At 47.6% G+C, this 27217-nt stretch overlaps 1 protein-coding gene across 5 annotated transcripts in view; it reads left to right on the top strand.

Moving 5' to 3' along the window:
• CHST11 (carbohydrate sulfotransferase 11) overlaps positions 1–27217 on the top strand; it is a 268035-nt gene that overhangs the window by 98667 nt on the left and 142151 nt on the right. For all 5 annotated transcript variants that reach the window (XM_061125478.1, XM_061125477.1, XM_061125476.1 and 2 more), the window contains exon 2: positions 26489–26574. In XM_061125478.1, the coding sequence (XP_060981461.1) occupies positions 26489–26574 (86 nt within the window). The remainder of the gene's footprint in view (positions 1–26488; positions 26575–27217) is intronic.

Here is a 27217-nt window from a genome sequence, read left to right as displayed (position 1 = left end):
TGTACAGCACGCTAACAGTAGTTAACAATACTCTAGTGCATAAGTGACAGTTGCTAAGAGTCCATTTTCGAAGACCTCATCGAGGGAAAAAATATCTGTACCTGTGTGTGGTGATAAATGTTGACTTATTGGGGTGCTCATTTTGCAATAGAGAAAAATAGCGAATCCTTAATGTTGTACACCTGAAACTAATGTTATATCTCAGTTTAAAACACAGGAACTTGGGGCTTCCCTGGTGGTCTATTGGTTAAGACTCTACTTCCAACGCAGGGGGCGCAGGTGCAATCTCTGGACTGGGAACTAAGGTCCCACATGCCATGTGGTATGGCATAAATAAATAAATAAACTACTTATGTGTCCATTTAAAAAAATGGAAAAAACTTAAAAATACTTTTAAGCTTCTGTGTAGGTGACTACATTTAAAGCATAACCCTCGCCTACTCAGCATGAAGAAGCCATGTGGTTAGAGTCTCCAGGGGGGGTCGGTGTGGACCCCTTCGATCCTCTAAGTGGACAAGGCTGTGCGTCTGAAGGCAGAGCTTATGTCATATAGGTTTGGGTCCCCCACAGGGAGTCAGGGGCTTGTGGTTCTTCAGTATCATGCAGTAGGGTGGGGCTGGGGGTGCTCCGGAAACACGGCGGGCACACTTTCCTCTCGCACTGTCTGGCCGAGGCACCTCCCTCTCCCAGCTGTGAATACAGTGATGGGAACATTGCCTGGCTTGTTCTAAAATCTCTGTGTCCTCAGAGCCTCGTGCAGTACATAGTAAATGTTGGAGGAGAGTAAATGTTCAACAAGTGAATGGATCCACTCATTCTGCAAATACTTACTGAGCACCTGCTTGTGAGCCATGAGCCAGGCAGGGACAGGCTGCCCTCACAGAGCTTCCGCTCCAGTGGAGGAGACAGACTGTCTGTAAATGAACACGTCTGGTAAATGACATGATTTGGGGTAATGAAGAATGCCATTCAAGCAGGGTTCAGGAACAGAATGAGAAAGCTATCTGGGGAGGTGGTTGAGGATGTCCTCTCTGAAGAGGCAAATTTGGAGCAGACACTTAAGGGATGTGAAGGGGTGAGCAGGTGAAATATTATGGAGGAGTGTTTGTGGCAGAGGGAACACCAAGGATGAAGGCCCAGAGGTGGGGATGAACTTGGCAGATTAGTGGAATGGTGGCTGGGATGGAGTGGAGAGGTAGGCAAGGGCTAGATCATGCAGGGTCCCACAGGTCAAGGTTGGCCTCATTTCCAGGAAGTGTGTTGGTGCAAAGGATGACCCTGGGGGTTTCCTGGAAGTCGTCCATGTTGTCTACACAGAATAGAATCCACTGGTAGAAACGGCTTTGTGGGTTGGCCCCTTGGGTGCAGTATGTTCTCAGAACAGTTATTTGAGATCCTGCTGTGTGGAGACCCTGAGGCGGCATCAGGGTCAAGGCCGATTCAGAGGAAGGAGTCTCTGCCTCTCAGAAACTCTCTCCAGCAAGACTCAGGGTCCCTCCAGCCTCGCCTCACCCCTACAGCTCCAATGACTGGCACACCCCAAGGTGGACTGAGGCCTGGGTTTCCCCTGGTAGGCCTCCTGCGTGAGTCTGCACGGTTCAGCATCACAGGGCTCCCTTCTGTGGACTGGTCCATCTGGGCAGTACATCTAGCATCCAGACGCTGAAGCTCGCATCCCAGCCCAACCACTCCGTGGCTCCCAGTTTGGTTCAGCGCCTGGAGCCGTGTGGGAAACACACGTATGCCGAAGGAGTGACTAACCAGCGTGTTGCCTCGGGCAAGTCACCGAATCTCTGGGTGTCTCAGTTCTTACCTATAAAGCAGGGATGACGGAGGACTGAATGAGAGAGTGCTTCTGATACTGGTCTGAGTGGCTCTGCCCAGTGTGAGCAGGTGCGCAGAGAACATAACTGCTGTTTTTATGACGTTGTTCTAGTTGCCCCTGACTGCTTAAGGCTTTTAAAGCCTAGTTTCCTTTCCACATTCACTCCCCATCACGCCTCTTCCTTTTCCCCCCAGGTCTGTCCAAGATGGGAACCAGTGATCTTTAGGCAATGTATTATTTTTCCCCCAGTAAGACATTTGTCTTTTACTTCCGGGGCCCCTGATGGTGCCACTTGAGGCTGTGTGTTTGCACGTGGTGGTGAGAGTCAGAACCAGCTGCAAGTGCCTCGCAACTGCCAAGCTGGAATAGTTTCTGGAGACCACCGTGTGCAGCCCTCATTTTTTAAGGACATCAGTAATTGCTTCCTGTATGTTGGCCAGTGGCTCAGAATGCCCCCAGGCCGCAAGACTCTCTGCCATGGGTATTCCAGGAGTCTGCGGCAGGGGGCTGGGGGTGGGGAGCTGTTAATGCATGAGGATGCCAGTGCCCAGGGGAGGAGCTGTGCAGTCGTGATGTCACCCGCCCACCTGGGGGTCAGAAGCCTGGCTAATGAGGGCATCCCGCGCTTGGTGATTTCTTGTTCTTCTCGGCAGTCCCTTGAGATTATGCTGGTCCCCAGTAGTGTTCTTTCTTCAGCAGCTGTAGCGTCTTCCCTCGGCTGGGCAGGCTGGAGGGAAGTGGAAATGGAGACCGAGACGTTGGGATGGAAACACTCAGACGGTGTGTGCTGAGTTTCTCTGAGCCGTGGGCCGGGCCAGGTTTAAACCGTGTTCTCCTTCCTTCGCGCATCCCCATCTGTCTCCACTTTCTAGGGCCTGGAGATGTTCGTGTCCTCCAGCCCTGCCCCACTGCCGCCCCACTGTTCCTATAGAGAGGAAAGGACAGGGCTTAGAGGCCAGTCACGTGACCGTGTGATCTTCCCACGGAGTTAACGTGACCCTGGGCCTCCGTGTCACCACTGTACGGGAATCTAGAACGTCAGGTCGGGTCATGAGGCTTCAGAGTCCTCATGAATCAGTGGTCCCCAACCTTTTTGGGACAAATTACATGGAAGACAGTTTTTCCATGGATGGGAGCGGGAGTGTGGGTGGGGGGAATGATTTCAGGGTGATGCAAGCGCATTATATTTATCATGAACTTTATTTCCATTATTATGACCTGAGCTCCACCTCAGGTCATCAGGCATTAGATCCCAGAGGTTGGGGACCCCCTCCACTCCCTCTCTTCAGTTCTATCTCAAAATCCATAGAAACTCCCCTTTCTCTTTTTTCCTTAGTTGCACTGGGGGGAGGGGCTAGGGATCTTTATATGTAAAGTGAAAGCTGTTCATAATGGAAAAATCACTTTGGACCCTTATGGAAGGGTCCTTATTGGACCAGAATAACCTTACTGTTATTGTGACTCAACCGCCATGCAGAAATGCTGGCAAACCATCCCCTTGCCCCACCAGGCCCTGGAGGAGGAGAGACTCGACTGTACCGTGGGGGCCTCTGCTCACAGGGAGCTTGTAGGGGTTGGTTTAGGAGGGATCATCCCAACACAAACAGAATTTTTTTTTCTCTGTTTGCAGTGCAATGTTAGCTTTGAACCCATTAATGTGGCTTTTATCATTCAGTGCTCAGAGTGTTTGAACTAATCAGCCTTAGGAGATTGTTCTAGAATCTCCTCTCTCTAGGACTCAGATGATTATTCAGAATCCTAGGTCTATCCGAAGGATTCTTTGAGCTGATTCAGGTACCTGCAAACACACCTCCCTTCTCTTCTCAGTGTGACCGGAGCAGACATCACTAGTCGACTGCAGTACGTTTCTCCATGCAGAACCAGAGTGGAGCCCTGCGATCCTTGCCCCACAGGGTCCAAGACTGAAACTGTATGCCTTTGTGTATGTGTATGCTCAGTTGCTCAGTCATGTCTGACTCTTTGCGGCCCCATGGACTGCAGCCTGCCAGGCTCCTCTGTCAATGGGATTCTCCAGGCAGGAATACTGGAGTGGATTGCCGTGTCCTCCTCCAGGGGCTCTTCCTGACCCAGGGATCAAACCCGTGTCTTTCATGTCTCCTGCATTTACAGGTGGGTTCTTTACCACTAGCTCCACCTGGGAAGCCCCCCACTTGTGCCTTTGCAGTTATAGAAATTGAGCCTGGGAGCCTTATGTGTCCAGCTGAAGGCAGATCTTGTTAGGTGGGCTAAAACACAGACACACTCATACATAAATAAAGTTTATACACACATAAAGTTTATATGAGCAGCTTTCATAATGTATAAATACACTTGTGTGTGAATATATGATAATATATATATAATTTTCTCCCCCTATTCCTTTAAATCAGAGATTTTCCATCAGGACCAATCCACCAAAGGCAAAATTTGCTGGTGTCTCTAAAGAATGAAATATACTGTCACTCCAATAAAATATCATAGCCGCTTAAGCCAGTCACATTAGAGCTGCAAGTATCTTTTGGAAATTGAACCTCGTGGGTCAGGATGGACCACATCTTGTGCAACAGGCAAGATGCATCTGCCATGAGGATGGCTGATAAGTTTGGACGTCTTTAGACAGGCAGGGGAGTGTAGCTACAAAATATCTTTGAGTTGCAATCAGATCTGGCAGAAAACTGAGTTCTTCCTTAGAAGGCAGAAGAAGGTTTGTTTTAAATGGTGAGTTTCTCTTTGGATAGACGGTGTCCCTGGGTGCATAGGGCTGTTTCACTGCCCTTGTTTCCCTGCCTCCTCTTCCCTTTCCTCGTCTCTCTTAGGGTCCAGCTCCCTCCTCGGGAAAGCATCCCCTCTCCTGAGAGCCTGCAGCCCTTCTTGTTGAATTCCTGTTGAAACACATTTGTGTCTTGCGTGTGTTGTTGCCGTGTCTCCCCAGTGAGACATTCTCAAGCTCCAGTTGGGCACGTGCAGTCTTGTGGCTCTCCTGCCTCCCTCTTTGAGGCACAGAGTGGGGTTCCAGGCCCACCTCGAGCTATGTGGACGGTGTAGAGGCGAAGCTGGTCCGTGCACCTGTGGCTTCCCAGGGCAGGTAACTGGTGGGGAAGGACCAGTGTGTCTCTTCCTCTCCACACCAGGATTCAGGGGCTCGGGCTGCACCCTGTCACCAGGGCTGCTGTCGAGGGCCTCCTTGCCTTTCAGCCTCATGGATGCTCCGATGCTCATCGTGCGGAGAAGCCGGGTTCTCTCTGCTGTTGCAGTCTGTTGCTGCTCTGCTGTCTTGGCAGCTCTTGTTGCCATGCAACAGTCAAAGGTACCACGGCAGTGGGTCCTTTCCACTGTTCGTGCATCACCCCTGCCGTCCATCTCCCTTAGCTCTTAGCCCTGCTGTGGGATGGGAATGGAAGGGACTGGAGCTGCAGGCTGGGCCAGTTTTAATTGAATTCTGCCTGCTACACCTTCACTGAGGATCTGTATGTTAGCAACTTTGAACAGAAGCCAAGATGGGATGAGAGTGACTCATGACTGGTTTACCTAGTTGCTTCCTGGGTCTTTGAATGTCATCTTGAGATTTTACAAATGTGATCCTGTTTGTTGCTGGTGGGACCTCCCCTGGAAATACAGTGACGGTGGCAAGCTGTCTTGCTTTGTTACTACTTACTGTGTGCTTGTGGGCTTGCCTGGTGGCTCAGTGGTAAAGCATCTGCCTGCAATGCAGGAGATGTGGATTTGATCAGTGTGGGAAATGCAGGTTTGATCCCTGGGTTGGGAAGATCCCCTGGAGGAGGAAATGGCAACCCACTCCAGCATTCCTGACTGTAAAATCCCATGTTCAGAGGAGCCTGGTGGACTACAGTCCATGGGGTTGCAGAGTCCTACATGACATAGGGACTAAATACACACACACACACACACACTGTTTGTACTCACACAATCGTGAAGGCAGTGTTATTTCCATTTTACAGAAACTAAATCTCAGAGAGGTTCAGTAAGTTGGCCAAGAAAAAGTAACACAACAAGTAAGACAGAACTGGGATTCAATGCTAGGCAATGTGGTTTTATAGTTTGTGTTCTTAGCCAGTATCATATACTTCCTTTCTGCTTATACAAGTTGAAACTTACCCTGCTGCGGCTGCTAAGTTGCTTGGGTTGTGTCTGTCTTTGCGACCTTATGGACCAGGGTCACCTGTCCGTGGAGATTTTCTAGGCAAGAATACCAGAGTGAATTGCAATGCTCTCCTCTAGGGTGTCTTCCTGACCCCGGGACTGAACCTGCATCTCTTCTCCTGCACTGGCAGGCACATTCTTTACCACTAGTGCCAGCTGGGAAGCCTGAAACTTACTCTAGGAGAGTTTAAAAAGCTGATGACCTTTTCAAGGCACTTCTGCCTTATGTCTATAGCTACATTTATTAAGTACTTGCTTAATAAAGGAAATACTTAAAAGGGTGCTAGTCACTCTTCTAAGTGCTTTTATAATAGCTCATTAATCCCCACAGCAGTCCTGAGAACTGTTGCAATTTTCCCATTTTAGAGATGAGAAAACTGAGGCAGGTAGAGATTCAGTAACCAGTTCAGGGTCATAGAACCAGAAAGTGACAGAGCTGAAATTGGAACCCAGTGGTTTGATTCCATATTCCACACACACAAGTAAAACTACTAGTTTATAACACAAAATAAGACATACTTCTCAATTTGGTTATTCTGAAGGAAGAAATTCCAGGAACAGAAAACCTGGAGTTACCATATTAGTTACTAGAGCTCAGCCTATGAGACTCCTCATTTTTCAGAATGTTTTATATTCTGAATTAAAAAAAAAAAAGCACATGACAAGTGCAACCTGTCGGATTTACTTAAAGAAACAATCATTACGGTTTGTGGGCAGTTTACCGAAGAACTAGTTTCCCTTATGTTCTTAATACTCTGTTCTGAGCATTTGCCTTTAAAATCTGGAGAAGAACTCTGAAGATGTCTGATTGCATTTTGTGATCTTCCTAACATGTAGCTTCATAGCTCGGGACATCATAGGCACTTGGGAGCACAGTATAAACATGCTGCGTTGATTGAAAATTGAAGTGTTATAAGTGGGATAAGAAGACACTGAACCGGGGAGAGTCCAGGGTAGGTATTTAGGGACCACATTTTTGGGGGGTACCTCCAGGGTACACATGATCCATCTCTTCCCCCACTCGTGGATCCCTGGGAGACAAACCACAGCCTTGTCGGCTGCGGTGGTACAGGTAGGGTGGTCCACTGACCACGTGGTGCCAAGAGCCCCTGAAGCCTGGCTTTCTCTCCTGAAGGCCGACACTCCACGTGGCCCTCTAGCTTCATCATCTTAGTTTACGGTTGGCAGAAGAGGACAGGGTTGCGAAAGAATCTCTTTGCAGTTAAAATGCTTGGCCCTCTTAGCAGCTCTGGTCCACTTTCTGCCAAATTGCTAAACTCAGAAGCAGTTAACGGTCGGTCTTGAAGTATCTGACCACATACAAACCGACGTGCCCTGGCTTTGGTCTTTCCATCTGTGTCAGAGGAGCGTGAAATGAGCACGTGAGCCAGGCTGTGACACAGCTCCGAGGGGAGGATCTAAATGAGGTCGGGGGCGCCCCTGTCCTCCCCCACTCGACTGCTTTCCAGTCTCCTGTGCCCCCACCCGCCTCTTCCTCCGAAGGGTTCAGATGCAGGAAAGCTGGGCCCAGGTGCCCGTTTCTCTGCTCCTGCCCGCGTTTCTGTTTCTCTCCCCATCACCCTCTTCCTGGTTGATCTTGTTGTCTAAGAGAAGGTTGACTCATTTGTAACATTTAACCAGCCTCCCCCTCCCAGTAGTAGGTGTGTAAGCCGCTGGGGACTCGACCATCTGTGAACCCTACACACTTCCAGCAAATTCTCTTCCTACCTTTGTTGCAACCTCCACCAGCTCCGTGCTTTCTCTGTGCCCCATCTGCCCTCTCTCATACCAGGAATCAAGCTGGGGGCGGGGATGGGCACGGGATGACTTAAAAAAGAAAATGCCCACTCATTTCCTTCCTTATAAAAAAGTGTGCCAGGCATTTAGTGTTAGGGATAGAGAAGTAAGTGCACAGGATTCCTGCCCTGAAGGAGCTCCTGCTTTTAGGAGGAAAGGCAGCATCATAGTATTACTAGTTGCTACAGGTTAGTGAGCACTCAGGGTGTAAGAGGCACCCGGCTTTACCCAGTTGATCTCAGCTGAGCCTCACAACAACCTCATGAACTCAGGAAATCTTCTCATTTCAGAGATGAGAAGTGGCAAGGATGGTAGGTCAGTTGGCCAAGGTCACATGGCTAGCAAGAGGAGGGCTCGATCATCTATCTGCAGAGGAGAAACGATGTTATTATTATTCATAATAACATTTATTGAAGGTCTACCGTGTGCCGTGTATCAAGTGCCTACATGCATGCTGACTTTCAGCCTCTCTGAAATACTCTGAGGATGGTTTTATCAAGACAGTCGTGATTTGCTGAGGACCACACAGTAGGAAGTGGCAGCTTGGAATTGACACCAAAGTTGGTCTGGCTAGAACTTCCAGGCTCCTAACCCCTGGGTTGTATCACCTCTTGTTAGAGCTGTTCAAGATTCATCATTGAACCAGCCACTTGTTCGAGTGAAAGGAAGAGCCATTAAATGTGATTCTCGGACCACAGTTATGAATGGGATCCATCTCGGGGTGTCTGGTTTCCATGTTCACCCTGAAAGGATGTACAATTCAGGCATCAAGTATTTTCTGATGTGCCTGGCACTGTAGTCACGATGAGCAGGGTGGGGGCTGGGGGGCTCTTAGAGCTAGACATTCAAGGGGGAGGGGGCTGCAATGAGGTTCCTTCAGGTGGGAGGGGAGGTCAGTGCTCTAAGGAAGGCACACAGGATAATGAGATAAAAATGGGTGCAGGATAAGCCCTCCCTTAGGTGGGGCAACTGAGCTGCAGCCCGAGGGACTGTCTGGGTGAAGAGGGCCTTGGCTGAGCATAGAAAGTTCTGGAAGCAGGAATAGCTTGACCATAGGAGGGAACAGAAATTCCTGGGTGTGTTCTGAGACCAGTGAGTGGTTCTGTGTGTCTGGAAGTTGACATCAGTGGGTGAAGTGAAATGTGGTCTGCAGACTGTCCTGCCTGAGACATGGAGCCCCCGTGTGGCTCCTTTCTGAGGGAGATGGTTCTGGGAGCAGTAGGTTTGGGGGCCTTCCTGATAAAGGAAACCTCTTGCCTGGAGAGAGGAGAGACTCATGTTTGAGATAGGAGGGCTGGCTTCTCAAAGTCATGCTTGTTACCTCTAAGCCCAAGGGCCATGATTTGTAATCACAGGGTGGATGGCTCACACAAGCTTTGTTCTTTTCTTAAATAATAGAAGTGTGAACACTGTCATCACATTTGTTCCCTACCAAGCACCTCCATGAGTACTATATGAATAAACATGATAACAGTTAACATTCCTAGAGTGTTCTTGTCTGTGTCCCAGTGGGTTGAGAGCTATGAGAGCTCTGTGAGCTTAAAACTCTTGTTATAACTATTTTAATGATGCAGAAGCTGAGGTCTAGAGAGGTGAAATGTAAAGAGCCCAAGGCCACACAGTTGGGAGAACAGGCCTGGAATTCCTGATGCAACAGGCCGGGGAGGCAGCCGGGGCAGGTGCTGTCAGGCCCATTTGACAGAAGGAGAAGACTGAGGCATGGTTATGAAAAGGGTATGGAAGAGAGTAGGGCCTGGCTGCGGGTTTTTCCAGCCCTGCCTGTAACTCAGTGACAACTTTATTCTGGGAACAGTGTAAGCAAGCCTAATTGGCCTCACCTCTAAGCCATATCAGTAATAAAGCTGAGCATTGGATCTCCAAGAGAAAAAAAATGCACTGGACCTGGAATGCAGGTGTTCTGGTTCTGGTGGCCGGTCCTCTAGCGGCAGGGAGGGTGGCGGAACCGCGCACTGTGCTTGCTCTGACTTGTTCAAAGCCGAGGGCCTCCTTGAAATTGGGAGAATGCCCTGGGCGGCCTTCGCCAGGAGTCGGAGTTGGCGGCGGTCCCGTGGCCACACCCCTTTGGCCGACTCTAGGGCCCGTGTAAGGGCTGCGTCTGGTCCATCTGCCCCCCTGCTCGACTCTTTAATACACTCCAAGTTTCCCCGCATCACCTGGGACATGAAGCCCAGAGAGGCCTGCTGAATCGGGAGCTTGATCATGGGTGCTGGAATCTGCATTGACCCCCTCCCAGGCGGTGAGGGGTGTTCAGGCTGGAGAACCCACTCGTCTAGGTCTCGGCACTGAACACCCTGGAGGGCTGGAAATGGCCTTGGATTTCCTCTAAGGCTCTAGGCGTGATGTTTAAACAAATTCCGTGGTTGCTTTGGCCAGGGCAGAGGCTATTATCATCGGCCCTAGATGTTTTGGGGACGTGCTGGAAATAGCTCGTTGGCAGGGTGTTTCTATTTTGCATCAGTATGATTAGGTGTGTCTGCAGTCTGTTTCTTTTTTTCTTTTTGGTATCTTTGAAAAAATTGTGGTAAAATATACATATCATAAAAGCAGCCATTTTAACCATTTTAGGTGTACAATTCAGTGGCACTAAGGATATTCACATTGTCAGGCACACAGCCCAGTCCAGGGGGCTCCTTTTGGAACCGGCTGTGGACACTTTAGGTGCTTAATAATTGCTTTCAGATGACAGTGGACTATAGCCTGCCAGTCTCCTCTATCCATGGGATTCTCCGGGCAAGAATACTGGAGTGGGTTGCGATGCCCTCCTCCAGGGGATCTTCCCGACCCAGACCCAGGGATCAAACCCGTGTCTCCTGAACCGCCTGCATTGCAGGTGGATTCTTTACCACTGCGCCACCTACTGGAAGATGATAGTAGAGCAGCAGGGGTTACTGGGTGCTGGGGTGAATTCTTATGCATTAAGTAAGCATCCCCACTTCTGACTTTCTTATGAGCAACTTAACCTCAGTCTGAGAGGCTGGTGGAGGAGACGCTGGTGAGCTGTGTTTAATGCTAAATTTCTATTTCTGGGCCAGGCAGGAGGATGAGTTCATTGTCTGGTTAATGCCAAAGGCTGGTCAATGCCAAAGGCAACTTCCCTTGCTTCCCCCAGCTCCCCAGCAGAATAGAGGCTATCTCGGTAAAGAACCCATCTACCCCCTGTGTATACGTGCCGGTAAGAGGCAACCCACGGTCATGACTGAGACTAGGGTTTCAAACGCTGCCGACGCAAGACCGATTGAGTTGAGAACTGAACAAATGGGTCCTTTTATATGTAAGAGGAGATTATTTTACCCCATGTCAACAAAAGATCTGTAGACAGTCTTGTTCTACATTTCACACTGCTGACTTCATACGTGTGAGAGGGCTCATGACCCATTTACATTTTTTGGTGCATTTGGGTTCATTTCTGTGGTTACCACTCGGAGGATGCCTACAAAAGCTGGCCTGTTCCTTGCTGGAGTGTGTTGCCAGTGGAATTTGGTGAGCCTCACAGCGGTGTGGTGGTGGTGGGGGGGCGGCTTGAATCAGCGAGTGGACTGAGTTACAGCAGGATTGAATATTGCAGCTGAAAGGGATCTCAAATAGAGTAACCCCCCCTTATTTAAAGATGAGGAAATCAAGACCAAGAAAAGGGGGTGTGGGTCCTTACCCAAGGTCACCCTGCTAGCTAAGCACCCAGGCCAACATTGGCTTCCTGGTCCCTAGCCCACTGACTTTCCACTGCATCAGACCCTTCTAGTCCTTGAATTCTGGCTCCCATTGACCAGATTGCTTACAATAGAAAAAAATCTGAAGATGAGTTTTCCTGAATCAAGAAAGTGACAGCGTTAGTCACTCAGTCATGTCTGATTCTTTGGGACCGCGTGGACTGTAGTCCACCAGGCTCCTCGGTCCGTGGGATTCTCTAGGCAAGAATCCTGGAGTGAGTAGCCATTCCCTTCTCCAGGGGATCTTCCTGATGCAGGGATTGAGCCTGGGTCTCCTGCATTGCAGGCAGATTCTTTACCATCTGAGCCACCAGGGACGGCCCGAATCATTTATCTATTTTGTGCCATCTCCATTTGCCTAATTCTGCTGCTGGGCTCACAAGATGCAAGGTAGTTTGAGTACTTTTTGAGGCCAGATATATCTGGAGATACGAGCTACATGTCTAAGGAGCCTGTTTAGCAGTCCCAGCTGACCAGAAGCAATATTTTAGCTGCTTGTGGGAAGCCGTTCACACCCTTTACCAGCATTGATAATTGAGAGACACATGGAATGCTATTTGTTAATTGAAGACCACAGATAATGGTCACATACGGTCAACCCTAAGTTATCAGTCCCTTTTATTTCTGAGACATTTGAAGAAAAGGGCCTGAACGTTGAAGAACACTCTTCTCCTTTTTGCTTTCACGGCCCTTCACTTATTTCATTAGGAGACTGAAGCCAGAAATCATTTGTGACTTATCCCCCTTACGTTATAAATTTGGGGGATAAAGTATCTTTGGGGATTTACTTAAATGAGAAGGAAGAGTCTAGGCTTAAGCATGAGTATAAAAGAAAATTGAAACTAAAAATTGGTTTCTCGATTTGGCTAAAGTTTTTAGCACAGTTCAGCCACAGAGAAGCCAGCTTGGACTCCTACATGCATGGGCTAGTAAAGGTCAGGATGTTAAAACAAAAAGGTTTAATTATGTCAATTAGGTTTGATGTTAGGCTGCAGGTTTCCAGACGCCCTCAGGCTCAATTACGCTCATGGTGAAAAGCAAGCATTGACATTCATTGCTATCAGAAGGAAGTGAAAGGCCAAAGTGCTTTTCCTCTGTCTCTGTGGCCCTGCTCCTCCTGTCCTGATTTCCTTCTCAGTGAAGTCATTCACCCTTGATGTTGGAGGGTGAATTCACCCTTACTTACGAGCCTCACTCTTATGGCCTTGGGTCCTGCTTCCAGCATTCCGACCTCCTTGACCTTCTGCTGGAGGAAAAACCTCAGACTTGGTCAGATGGAGAATCGCCGGGAAGTCACCATGGTCTAGTAATATTTTTGTGGTATTAGTATTATATCCATATATGTATATATCTGTTCACATATATGTCAAGCAAGCATAATGATGTCAACTGTTTAACAAAGTTTATGGGAGAAAAGCTTGATAATTGAGAACATTCAACCCCTATTTGCTGGTTGTTTTTTTAAGTTGGAGTATAGTTACTTTACAATGCTGTGTTCGTCTCTGCTATACAACAAAGTGAATCAGCTACATGTATACATATATCCTCTCCCTCCCTCGTGGCCTCCCTCCCACCCCGCTATTTGGTTGCTTCTGATGTTGTAGTTTTTCAAACTTTTAGAAAGCTGGTTGTTAATTTGATCTAGTGGCGAAACATTGGCGATACTGTCTGGGATTTCTGGCCTTAGGAATTCTATCACCCGTAGGACGAACATCTTTAGCCACTTTGTTCTACCCACTGGTATTGAAGTCTGGGCAGTTATTTGGAGGATGGTTAGGTCTTATATTAATAACAGAGCATCTTTCTTTTTTTTTTTTTTTATAATGTATTGATTTGATATATTTATATATTGCAAAATGATTGCCACCATACATTAGCTGACATGGTTAATAACATTTGTGGTGAGAACATTTAAGATCTAAAGCCTCTTTCTTGATAATGCTGAAGACCCACTTCCCTGCTCTGCCTTGACATTCACAGGGTGTGGTGGCTTCCAGTAGCGTTCAGGACACCGGGGACAGGGGCCTTGGCATGGTGATGAATGGCTTGTGCACCGGGCTGTCTCAGGGGGCTGGTTATCCTGAAGCTCCCTGCCTGTACCTGAGCAAACCCTCTCTTTGGGGTCACCCTCAGAGGGTACAGGGCATTTTGATGCCACGGCACTTGACTATCCTCAAGTCATTTGGACTTGAGGATATTTGTCTTGGGTTGTAAAAGAAAGCATTAAGTTTGCAGCCAAGGGAGAGAGAGGAGGAGGGAGAAAGGACAGAGGACACATTCTTTCCAGGGGTTTGAACTTTAAGTTGAGGCATGGAGATGGAGACAGGGATGTGGGGAGGCCCACAGATCTGTGGAGGGAGTCAGGGATCACCACCACCATCATCATCATCATCGTATCCTATCCTGTTTTATTCAATCTAAAAAGACTCCAGTTGTAAGATGCACCTCAATTTCAAAGACACTAAAAAAAAAAAAAGAAAATGACATGAATCATGACCAGCAATGTATTCGATACTTTCATCTCATGTAATCCTCTTAATAACCTTGAAAGCAAGTTCTCTCATTCCCATCTTCTTGGGAAGAAAACTAGGACACAGAGAGGTCACGAACTCGCAGATCACTCAGCTGGCTAGTGGAGGTGCTGGGATTGAAGCAGGAATTCTACCATTGTGAGGGCTAATATCTTTAGCCACTTTGCCCTTTGGCAATGAAGCGCGTGATGTTTGAACACTTTGATGTCAGCATTTTGACCCAACTGTGTCACACAGATATGTTAACTCCACGCCAGTACTTTGAGCAAGCAGTTTAAATATCATTGACATATTTTCACAGAATTATTCTTGATAAAGGCGGGACCCAGGCTTGTAAAATGCTGCTTTGGTGTGTTTCATGTCTTTCACATCAGGTAGATAGATCTCTGTTGATAACACTCTGAGATACTAAACACTTACCTGCTCTATTAGTAGAGAATCTGTTAGTTACTGGCTGTGTGTGTCTGTGCGTGTACATGTGCACGTGTGTGCGCTCATTCGTGACCAACTCTTTGCAACCCCACAGACCAGGCTCCTCTGTCATGGGATTTTTCCAGGCAAGAATACTGGAGTGGGTTGCCATTTTTTTCTTCAGGAAATCTTCCAGCCCCAGGGATCGAACCTGCGTCTCTTGTCTCCTGCATTGGCAGGCAGATTCTTTAGCACTAGTGCCATCTGAGAAGCCCCTATTAGTAGGGAATCTGTTAGTTATTGGCTGTGTGACTTTGCAGATACCTCTCTGCCCTTGTTTCCTCGTCTGTAAATTGGGAATGATAACACGTTTCAGAATGGTATCGAAGAAAGGAAGGTTAAATTACATTTACTAAAGTGCCTGACATTCGGCACGGTTTAGAATAGAAACTCAAAATATGTCCTGCTTGTTCCTGTCCCCCTTCTCCCTGGGTCACCAGGTAGCAGGTGGCCATAGGTCCTGAACCAGAACCGCTTCTAACACACCTGGCTGCGTCTCATATAGAAAGCGTGTAGCTCTCGTATCTTCTTGCAGCTGGGACCATTTGCAAACACTGTCTTATTGTTTTACAGCTTTTTAATTTGCCTGCACAAATAGAGCCTGCCTGGCTGACTTTGAAGGAATTTTAATATCTAAACCCAGTCTGGACATGCATGCTGCACCAAAAGACCATGCCTTCCTGCTGATCGTGGCAGCGAGGATATTGTGCACGGCTTTCTTCCTTTTGGAGAAAGATGGAACTCTGTCCCTCTGTATTGTCACAAAGCTTGCCTTTTTTTTTTTTTGAAAAAGAAAAGCCTCAAAATGGGAAACATTTTTCTGAGGAAGATCACTGAAGTACCTCAAGTCCTTTCTTGTGCCTCCTGGGTGGGGTTCATTCCCATCCCACTGCATGTCTTCAGAGGAACTGTGGCATGAGGTCCAGCCTGCATTTTGGATATTCCCTAAGAGCGGGGGAGAGGCGAGAGCATGAGCACTTGTAATAGGATGCAGCTACAGTGGCCTTTTCCCTCTGACCGTATTTCAAGAAGAATAACACTTGAAGTGCAGCCTAGCTCCCCCCCAAACCCCCTTGCGCCTTCTCTGTGCCCATCCTGAGCCTCCCCCTCACTCACTTTTGGATCATCTCCAGCACCTGCCTCATCCCTATACCACTTGATGGTGGCAACGTAAGTTACACTTCAGCGACTTAGGGTCCTGAGACAGGCAAAAATGAAGTGATCTCATTTTTCGAAGGTCTAGTGAAGAATATCCACATCAGGGGCTGCAGATAATTTTGGTGTCTTCCTCAGGAAAATTCCAGCTTTTTGTTTAGAACTTCTCTGGGCTTTCCAGTAGCACCTTTAACACCGAGAGTTGATTTGTATCTAGTATTATGTTGAAGTATTATGTTGAAGCCATCATTTTTGAAATGGGAAAAATGATATATAGAAGAAGGCAAGAGGCACTCTGACAATCGGTTTCATTTTTATGTCTGTGTACTTACCTAGCCAAGATCCTGATCCTCATGATATTATGAATTCTGCTGCTTTTACTTAAATTCCTTTTCCATGTCTCCTTTATTTATTCCATTTGTTCCATTTATTCCATAATTACTTTTAATAACAGTATCATTTTTTTGAGTTGTGAATGCTGCAATTTGTTCACGACATACCTAAGTGAACTGGGATTTAGGAAATTATTCCTCTGATCTTGGACATCTTAGAGTGTTTACAGTGTTTGGCCATGGGATGGGAAATATTATAGTAAACATCTTTGTGCATAAATCTTTCAACTTCTGTTGAATTATTCCCTTGGTGTAATTTCCCAAGGGTGATTGTTGGCGTTGAAGGCAGTAAACATCTTCACAGTTCTAGTGGTGTAGTGTACATGGGGATATTTTTTTAAAATCAACATTCTCTCTGCTAGCGTCTTGTGCCAGGAACATGTCAGGAGAAAATAATACAAATGAACAATTTAAAAAAAGATAATTTCCATCTTTAACTCCTCTAGACGTATGGAAATGAAAATGTGAGTTTGTATAGATTGGTGACTGGCTGCCTTGGGAGCCTCCAGCTCTTTATTACTGGGAGTAAGTCTTTCATTGTGGGAGACAGCCTCTAGCTAGCCCTTGCTTTTGGGGAGAAGGTGTGTACACTGTCTAATCAGCACCTCTGCCTCAGCATCAGGCTCCTGCCTCATGCTCATTGTGAGCAGAATGGTTAGACCTCCGTCATACACCACCAGCTGTGACGAGACTTCCTCTCCCATTCATGAAATAACCTGGTGTCTACAGACTGTGTGTATCGTGTACACAGCCTTGAGATTTGGGGTTGGAATAGAAGAGGATTTTGAGGTGCTCTTTGGGAAGATAGAGGAAAGAACATACTGGATATCAGGAATTATAGTGTGTTATGCATTTACCTTGGACCAGGTGCTGTTCTAAACACTTGACATAGATGAATTTATTTAGTCCTCACAACATCCCTAACTTTGGAAGCATATCTTTATCCCCATTTTACAGATGGGGTCACTGAGGCTGAGAGTTTGACTCTCTTGTCAGGGTCACATAGGATGTGAACCCGTGTGTATTTATTTCCTAGAGCTGCCATAACAAAGTACCCATGTGTGTGCAAGTGTGTATGTGTCTCTGTCCTCTCCTCTTCTCATAAGGACACCAGTCACTGAATTGAGAACCTGCTCTAATCCCGGACTACATCTCTTAATAACATCTGCCAAGACCCGATTTTCAAATAAGGTACCTTTCTGAGGTTCTGAGAGGACATGAATTGAAGGTGGAGAAATGGGAAAGAAACCAGCAGCAGAGGCGGGAGCAAGTTTTAACCTGCTGGTCTTTCGAGAGGATGGGTGATAATCCCCTTGGTCCTTCAAAGAGGTTGTGTGGCGGGGAGTGAGTGGAGGAATCCTGTGCAAGAAAGAGGGGTGCCTGGTGCAGCTTGCCCGTGTTGGCGTGAAATGACCCGGCCCAGAGCCAGCTAGCTTTGTGTACCCGACAGGAGAGAATAGGTCTGGGGTTAATGCCCTCCATGCTTGACTAGCTTAAGGAAAGGTACCTAGAATATTTCCTTTCTCAAGCAGCCCCGTTATTTCTTATCCCATGAGTCTGAAGCTGCGGGGGAACCCCAGAGGCAGACATAAACGTCTCCAGGTCGTAAAATCAGACTTGGAGCACCAGCCACAGGGAAGAAAGTATTTTGGCATATTATCTGCATCACTGCAAAATAGATTTATAAAACATGCCAGGGAAACTGCAGGGGAGAGTGTCGAAATTCTCCAGCAGGCAAGGAAAGATAAATGAAAATTAACTGTACCGTGCCCATAATTACTCGTTCAAGGTGTAGAGAATGTAATTAATATGATCTGGACTGCCGTGCTGTCTCTCTTGTTTTATTTAAGTGAACATAAAAGGTAATTTATAAGGGTTTTCCTAGGTTAACTGCCAATTTAATTCCTTGAACTCTGTTTTTCCACAGGCTCTTAGGTTTCTCAACAATAAAAGGCATCCACCACTTAGGGGCTTTCAGGAATTTGTGCTGAGGTCTGGGGGTGGGGGCCGCTTCGCCTTCATCTGAGATGCTCAGCCTCTCCACCCTTGGCCTTAACCCAAAGGTGTCAATGCCTGTTAATTCTCTGTTAATGTGAGTGTTTTCATGTCACTGACTGTGGCAGTTGTGTACAACTGACAGAAGCTTTTAAAAAAACTTAAGTTGCAAATCTAGCAAGCTATCCTTTAAGTTAAGCATTTTACTCTTCAACTCATAAATCTAGTAAATTTTTAACAGTTACATTTAGGGTAGCCTTTGATTAATAATTGACCCTTGAAGAAACTTCACCTTCCTTTAACATTTTAAATTGCCTTTAAAATTTCATATATTTAATGTCCTTTTAAAGCACTTCAGTTGTCTGATTAACAAACATACCTAAATAATGTAAATCCAAGACCCAAATGACATACATAAAATTTCTTAAATGTTCTAACATTATATGTAAACTTAGAAGGTTTCAGTTTAAAATCTCAAGTCAAATAAATTGCTCAATTAAATCCTTCATCTGGGTGAAAATGTTAGTTGCTCGGTTGTGTCCGACTCTTTGCAACCCCGTGGACTATCGCCCACGTGCAAGGTAAATCCTCCTACTCGAGGTCAGCATCTTAAAAACATGAATCTTAATGGGTTTTCTTCTTAAACATCTCTGTCCATATTTTAAAAAATAGTCTTATTGAGATATCATTTACATAAAAATTCACTTATTTTAAGTGTAGAAGTCAGTGAATTTTAGTGTGTTTGCAGAGTTACACAACCGTCACCACAATCTGATTTTAGTACATTTCCATCACCCTAAAAAGAACGTTTGTGTCTATTTACTGTCCCTCTTTTCTGTCCCCATCCTCGGCCTTAGGCAGCCACTAGCTGACTCTCTGTGTCTTTGTATCTGCCGATTTTGGGTTTTTTTGGGTACTTACCTTGAGATCATGCTGGGTTTTTAAGGAAGCAATTTTGACGTATCAAACAATTTTGGGGTCGCCTTCTCCAGCAGTCTTTGGGGTTCCTGCCTCTGTGGCCAGAAGTGTCTTTGGGAGCTGACCTCTGGCTGAGGGGCTGAGCTCTGCCTCTAAATGGGGGCTCTTATGGCCCATGACCCAGACTCAGGACACTTACTGTTGAATTCGGATGGCTTCCCGTGGAAGCCTGGACCCCACCTGGTGGCTTCATGCCCTCTGATGGCCTGTCCACCTGCTGGGCCGAGGTGTTAGTCTCTCAGGGTGTCTGACTCTGCGACCCCATGGACTGTAGCCTGCCAGGCTCCTCTGTGCATGGGATTTCCCAGGCAAGGATGCTGGAGTGGGTTGCCATTTCCTCCTCCAGGGCATCTTCACCCCCTCAAGACTGAACCTACATCTCCTGCTTGGCAGGCAGATTCTTTCCCACTGAGCCATGAGGCCAAGCTGGCAGCAGAGAGACTGTTTAGGAGGATTTGGTCCTAGCCCCAGAGGAGGTGATGGTGGTTCGGGCCAGGTGTGGGGGCCAAGATGAGCCGATGGAGAAGGGGGGTGATGGGAATTAAGAATGACTCCTGGCTGTTATGTCTTCCCAGACAGGTGCATAGTGGTGGTGTCCACTACAGTGGGGGCACCTAGGGAGGGACGTTTCAGGGGTGGAAGTCGTGAGTTCTCTTCATCAGCATTTACTGTGTTCAGCAAGCTCAGGTTGAACCTCTGTGAGCCCTCTTGTCCCTGACCTGACTCTTCTAAGATACCTGAGTCGGGGAGTTTTGAACCATGTGTCATGGCCCATCAGTTGGTTGTAAAATCAGTTCAATAAATTGGACTAGTATTAAATAAAGCAGAGCAGGGAAAATAGTGCATCACATGTAGTGAAAGTGAAAGTCGCTCAGTTGTGTCCAACTCTTGGCGACCCCATAGATTATAGAGTCCATGGAATTCTCCAGGCCAGAACTGGAGTGGGTAGCCTTTCCCTTCTCCAGGGGGTCTTCCCAAGCCAGGAATTGGACCCAGGTCTCCCGCATTGCAGGTGGATTCTTTACCAGCTGAGCCACAAGGGAAGCCCAAGAAAACATGGAAACTGGGTACAGAGGAGAGCAGGAGTCAGGAGCCCCTTTTTCTAGTCGCAGCTGTGCCTCTGACCATCCGTGGGCCTCAAGCGAGGCCCTATGCTCCTGTGTGCAGGGCCCACCCTGTAAAACGGGGCAGGGGGCAAGGCAGGCCCCACTGGGTTCGCCCCATCCTCCCCCTTTTCTCGCCTTCACCTCTCCCACACTGCCTCAGTAGGCAGATGGCAAACGTTACCAGTCAGGGAGGCCATTACTGAGCTTTGCATCCTGCCACCTCTCTTGTTCAGTCAAAACCTATTCGGAGGGTGCTTCTCCCCAGCTGTGCATACCCAGTCCCCTTTGCTGGTCCCTAAAGGCCCTTCTTGTGGTCACCGTGCCTCTGCCAGCACTAACCTCTCTGACTGACACCTGGTTTGCACTTGGACAGGGATCTTGGGCTGAAAGTCAGCACAACCCTCTGTTGGGGGCACGTTTTCGCAGATGTCCCAGGATCATCTAAAAGACGGAATGATTTGATTGCCATTGGTTTTGGTGAGCATATTTGATAGCCGAGTTCTTCTCCCGACAGGTAAATGTACTGTATACAAGTATATTCTTCAAAGCTGAGAATCAGAGTCCTTTAGTGGAAGGTTTCTATGCTGTAAATCTCCTGGCTCTTAGATGAAACTGTGTTCTTTCTCTTCTTGAGTTACACCAAGCCATCTACCTAATTCTTAGATTTATACCCTTGACCTTCATCTGCCAAAAGTTTAATTCATTTTAGTTCTGCAGCCACAGGCTAGGTGTCAGGAGCTTTGAGGAGCTTACAGTAGGAGGGGAGATTGACATGGGAACTAACTATAGTAAGGGTTCAGATTAGCCCCAAATCAGAATCCCAGGAGCCTCAATATTCTGGCTGGTTGTAGGGTCTCCACTAAGGAGAAGTGGATCTAGAGATGGTTTTGAGTTGCTCTGGGCTGTCCCTGTTGAAGGGACTGTGAGAAGGAAGGAACAGAAAGTTGGAAACTTGAAGTTTGTTAATGAAATATTAGCGACAACGTAGGCTGAGCGACTTTACTTTCGCTTTTCACTTTCATGCACTGGAGAAGGAAATGGCAACCCACTCCAGTGCTCTTGCCTGGAGAATCCCAGGGACGGTGGAGCCTGTTGGGCTGTCGTCTGTGGGGTCGCACAGAGTCGGACACAACTGAAGCGACTTAGCAGCAGCAGCAGCAGGCTGAACCCAGCTCCTACTTCAGTGTTTGGGGTTCCTGAAAAGTCCCCTGTGAACACAACTGTGCTGAATGTCTGTATCACATCTGAAGGCTCTGGTTGGCTGGAGAACACTGCCTGAGTATTCAGGACTGCCTTTTTTTCTTTTCTTGCCTGGCCTTATCCAGTCGTGAGTGCCTATGACCTGTAATGTGTCTCATTTCAGAGGAGCAGAGGGAGTATGCAGGGTTTGGACTCCAGCTCTGCTGCTCACTAGCTATGTCAGTGGGTAAGTTCCTCCACCTCTCTGAGCCTCAGTTTCCTGGTCTTTAAAATGGATGTGAGTCCACCTGTCTCCAGGGTGCTTATGAGGAGTAGAGGAGAGACAGTATGGCAGGCTAATATTTATGGAGTGCTTGTCAGACTCATTGCAGGCACCTCGCAGATCCACGAGAACACATCATTACTTTGCTTTTTGTTTGTTTAATTCCTTTGACTAAGAAAGCCAATAAAAGAATTTTGAGGAAGTTTGCTAGGAAAGAACAAGTTAACTTCTCTTCTTTACTGTTAGTAAGTGGTTTGGCTTGATACCTTGTAGCTGAAAAAATATCTTTGAAACTCTCAGATGACCTGTTGTTTTACTTTCATTCATTTGACACAAATGTGTGAGTATCTGCTATGCACAAAGCACTCCCTTTGAGGGCAGGAGACCAGGCAGATGAGAGCTGCCTGGGGCTTGGCTGCCAGGGCCTGGAGTTGGGGAGGACCAGTTAGCCTGAGGAGGTGGGGTAGGCCTGGTCCTGCTCTCCCAGCCCTGCCATGGGGCTTTTGGCCATTCTGTGCCCTCCTGGGGCCTGTTTTCTTCTCTGAAAAGGGGCTGGGATGGTTTTTCCAGTAGTCATGGACAGATGTGAGAGTTGGACCATGAAGAAGACTGGCGGTGAAGAATTGATGCTTTTGAACTGTGGTGCTGGAGAAGACTCTTGAGAGTCCCTTGGACAGTAAGGAGATCAATCAATCCAAAAAGAAATCAACCCTGAATATTCATTGGAAGGACTGATGCTAAAGCTGAAATTCCAATACTTTGGCCACCTGATGTGAAGAGCTGACTTATTTGAAAAGACCCAGATGCTGGGAAAGACTAAAGGCAAAAGAAGAGGGTGGCAGAGGATAAGATGGTTAGATAGCATCACCGACTCAATGAACTTGAGTTTGAACAAACTCCAGGAGATGGCTGGGGGTCAGGGGAGCCTGGCATGCTGCAGTCCATGGGGCCGCAAGGAGTCAGATACGACTTAGGAACTGAACAACAGCAACCATATTCAATAAATTACATGAGATATTCAACACTTGATTATAAAATAGGCTTTGTGTTAGATAACTTTGCCCAACCGTAGGCCAATTGACATGTTCTGAGCATGTTTTAGGTAGGCTAGGTTAAGCCATGATGTTTGGGAGGTTAGGTGTATTAAATGCATTTTTAAACTTATATTTTCAACTTAGGATGAGATTATGAACTGATAAACCATTTATAAGTCAAGGCAGATCTGTAAACACAACTGTTTTCTGGGTCCAAGAAATCATACTGTGAATTGAACCAGTTAGATTCTTACAAAATGGTCTTGCGATTCGTTCATGTTTAGAAAGGAGAAAACAAGTCCTGTAGCTAAAGGAAACTCGTGGTGGGTGGGCAGCGGAAGGCCACCGTTAAATGTCCTCAGGGATTCCTTTCTCAGGGCTTTTGATCATCAGACCTTTCATTTTCAAAAGAGAAAAATAACAGCAGCCTGTTGCCACTGACAGTTTCCTTTTTACATAGCAGGAAACAATGTCTGATGGATGTAAAGGAAGCCTTGAATCCTACATCATTCATGAACCTCTTTGAGTGCCTACTGTGCGCCAAGCATCAGAGAAACAACATGAATACATGGAGGGGGCCTCTGCCCCCCATACCTGATGTCTGGCATATCCAAGGTGCTTAATAAAAATTTGTTGAGTAAGAAAATGAATACAGATAATAACTGTGAATAGTTTTTCTGTCCCGTCACATCATTTTGATGACTCCTGTAACACTGGGTTACATTTTAAATCGTCTGTCCTAGAGGTGGCCAGCCAACCTGGTCTGGGACTATTGAGCAGGAACTATTGAGATGCTTGGTGGCCTTGACACTTGATGTTGGTCCAGCATGGCAGTTGAGAGCATGGGCTGCCTGTGTTGGAATCCTCTCTTCACCTCTTCCTAGTGATGAGACCTGGGCGGGTTCCCTGGCCCTGCCTCAGTGTTCCCATCTGTAAAGTGGGGACAGTGGTGGTGCCCACCCCACAGGGTCGTGGTGTGGCCTACACGTGTGCGCTGCTTGGCGCACTTTGCCCTCTAAATGCTAGCTGCTGCCCTCTGCGTGTGCTGGTCCCTTGACCTCCGATGTATCAGACCCACAGGATAAATAGACCCAGCTGCTATTATTTGGGTGTGAAAGAGCCCAGTAATGAGGTTTGAGTCTCAGCTTGGCAGCTCTCTCCCCACATGGCCTCCGCCTTGGTCGAATTCCTGAGGTTAAGGGAGGCTCAGAGAGGTTACCTGGGAAAGGCAGGTCCCTCCTTCACTATGTGAAGATTACATGGAACCCAAGGGCCCAGCACACGAGGCGCCCTCCATAAATGGCAGGATTGTTGTCAACCCCATAAAAAGCACACCAGGCCCCTTGGCTTTTGTGGCCTGGGGTGCCATAACTGGTTCACGGGGCGCCCAGGGAAGTCGTGGGCAGGCCTGGAGGAGGCCCTGAGGGCGGCCAGCCTTGGGAAAGGGCCCGCGTCGCAGGCCCCACACGGTCAGAGCATTTTAAAGGCCTTGTATTAGAAAAATAAACCAATTAAATAATACTGCCCCCCATAAAAGCTGACTTTTAATGGGTTCCATGGTGGGGTTTTTCTCTGTGGCGGTCTCGTAGCCATCGGTCTTGGGGCGACTGTCTGCCGCCACGGGGAGAGTTTAATCTTACATGGGGTGGGCAGAATTTTACAGGTTTTATAGCCGTTTTTCCTCCTCCGAAGTGTTGCTATGTCGTTGTGCGCTGAGGGCACCCTGCATGCATTTAACAGTTTACCTCGTTTGGGGGTGGAAATGAAAAATGAAGTAATAAATTAAAGAAAAACACAACGTGGATTTTTCCCCTCTTCTTGAGGCAACCATGGAAGAACAAAGAACCACTGTTTCCCCGGACCGACTGCTTAATCAAATTCTAATGGCTTTTATGTATGGACCCTTGCCCACGGGACCCGCCTCCTCCCCAGAGAGAGCTCCAGGGCACAGGGGGTGTGTTTGGGGCTTGTCCTGCTGACCCCAGGGTAGAGGGTCAGCAAACGGCAGCCCAGGGGCCACATCCGACTCACTGCCTGTTTTTGTGAAATGATTGGGGGAAAAAATCAAAAGATTTCCTGACACGTGAGAATGACATGGACTTGAGGTTTCAGCGTCCAGATGGAGCTGTATTGGCACATGACCCCGCCCATTCATTGTTGTGGTCTGTGGGGCTGTTGATCTGCGCCTTGCGTAAGGTGCAAAGCCCGAATAGTCTCTTGTCCTCTATGCAAAGGTTGGCTGACCCTGCTCTGGGAGGTAAGGAGGTGAGAGAAAGCAGCTTTGACTTTCTTAGAATTGATGATTTATTCCACGGGCTCAAAGTGACAAGTCAGAGGAGGATTGAAGGAGAAGGAGATGATTCTTTTGGGACGCCTTCCAGAAGGAGTCAGCTGCTGGCAGAGATGACTCTCTCCCCTTTTATGAGCTCAAGTTGGCTTTGGAGCAGAGGGGCCTGAGTTATCCCTCTCCAGCCAGGTCTCCGCATCTGCAGGTTTTCCCATCAGAGAATCCCGAAGCCTGGCGTGAGGTCTGGTTAGCTTCTCATCAGCTCCCTTGATGGCTGGAGAATAGAGAAGTTCCCACCTTCCCTCCCAGGAGGCAAGTGCTTTTTGTCAAAAGTTTTATGCAGACCTAAGATGATGATCTCCAATAGCTTTGGAAATTTGTACTCTTTGGCCAGCTCCCGCCTTAAGCATTCTGCATATAGTAGTGACTCACTTAATCCTTATAGTCAACCCCGGGAGTGAGGTCCTCTTCTCACCCCCATTTTACAGATGAAGAAACAGAGGCACAGAAAGGTTAGGTATCTTGCTGAAGGTCACACAGCAGGTGTGAGGTAGGACCAGAATTCAACCCCGGGGTGCTCCAGGGGTGTCGGCTGCCTGCTGCCACTACACAGGGCTGCCACTTCTTTAGGCCTGTGAGAGGGTTTGCTTTCCTTGTTCCCTCCCGCCCCTAGCATGTCATTTCATAGGCAAACAGTCTCCTATGTGAGAAGGAGCATTTGTTCCTTCCTAAATTCATCCTGCCCTCCTCCATCCCTCCATGTTTCCACCTCTCCCTCCCTCCAACACAAATTATCAAGTAGGTGACTATGTAATAAATTCTGTGTGAGGGCATGAATGAGTGAGGATGTTTTGTGAACTCAAAGAATGAAAAAAATAATCATTTTCCTTTGAAAAGTAGTCCTTGGTATCCTCAGCGCTGTTGGGTTTTTTTTAGAAGTTTCCTTAACGTCCCTCTTTTATTCACTCTAAGGGCTACCTCTGTCTGTATAGAACCATAAACCCTCATCATTTCTGATATTTGTGTTTTCCGCAACCTCACATACATGAGACTCTGGGGAGGCTGGGCCTCTGACTTACCCATTGGGAAGAGCCTGTTCAGGAAAGGCCCTGTGCACCCCGAAAGAAGGCTCCCACAGGAATGAGCTTACCACGCAGCTTGGGGACCAGGAATAAAAGGTCATAACTGACTGTGGAGGGAGAAGGCTACGAATTTTTAAAATACCACCAAGTCTGGTGTTGGTAGAACTTACTCTCTTGGGATAAATGTTACACTCTCTTCTGTTAAAAGTTCAGGATTTTATCAGAGATGCCTGTTTTGTTTCCTGATGGATTTGCCAGGCAGAATTTTTAGCATTATTTGTGTCCTTCTGGGTGTGGACATGCCTGCAAACTGGGGAAGACCCATGGGGCCCCATGGCACTGGGCGAAGGACTAGCTTAGCCAGAAGCTGGTTCTCTCTCTTCCTTTCCCACCTGCTGCTTCTTCCCTCCTCTGCGCCTTTTTCCTTGTCAGACAGCAAATGTTTGTTGCCTATTTCTGATGAGCCTTCGCTTTCTCTCCTCAGTCATGCGGAGGAACCCCTTTGGTGTGGACATCTGCTGCCGGAAGGGGTCCCGAAGCCCCCTGCAGGAGCTCTACAGCCCTACCCAGGTAAGCCCTGGAAACTTCTTTGTTTCTCCACTCAGAGTCCACGTGTCAGCTTTTTGGGGAGGCAGAGGGGTTGAAAAACTCCAAAATTCTGGTCTTTGGGATTTGAAATTTCTTCCAATGCCTGGGTTTTTACCTTCAGCTGGTTGCTTTCTCAGTCACCCTTTCTCTATAGAGTGGCTCTGAAGTTCTAGCAGGAGGTATTTAGAATGAGAGGAACGGCTTGGTGGAGTGCTGGATTGAGCTTTGAACCTGCTCAGGTTTTGGGTCTGAGCACCACATAGCTGCAGGTGCCAGCGAGGGGACTCTGGAATTGCAGGGCCTGCCAGGCTGTGCAGTCTCCCCGTTGATGTCCCCAGAGAAGGCCCACATGGGGGATGAACTCACCACCAGATCTCATGTCCGATTATTAGAGCCCAACGATGCCCCCAAGAGGTGCATCTCACTGAGCCAGTCTGACAAGACCCTTGTGTGGGGAGACTTTTTGCCAAGTGACTGTCATGGTAAGTTGAACTTGATTATGAAGAGTTCCTCTCTGAGCAAAATAAGCTCCAACCAAGACACAGTGCTCTCCATGGAAAGCTAGGAGCAAAGGGAGGAGGCCCTGTTGCCATGGTGATGGCATCGTTGGTGTGTGTGGGTCTTG

The sequence above is a fragment of the Dama dama genome, chromosome 22, assembly GCF_033118175.1.
Source record: "Dama dama isolate Ldn47 chromosome 22, ASM3311817v1, whole genome shotgun sequence".
Taxonomy (NCBI): Eukaryota; Metazoa; Chordata; class Mammalia; order Artiodactyla; family Cervidae; genus Dama; species Dama dama.
Note: the sequence above shows the minus strand (reverse complement) of the source record. Positions and strands in the feature narration are given on the sequence as shown.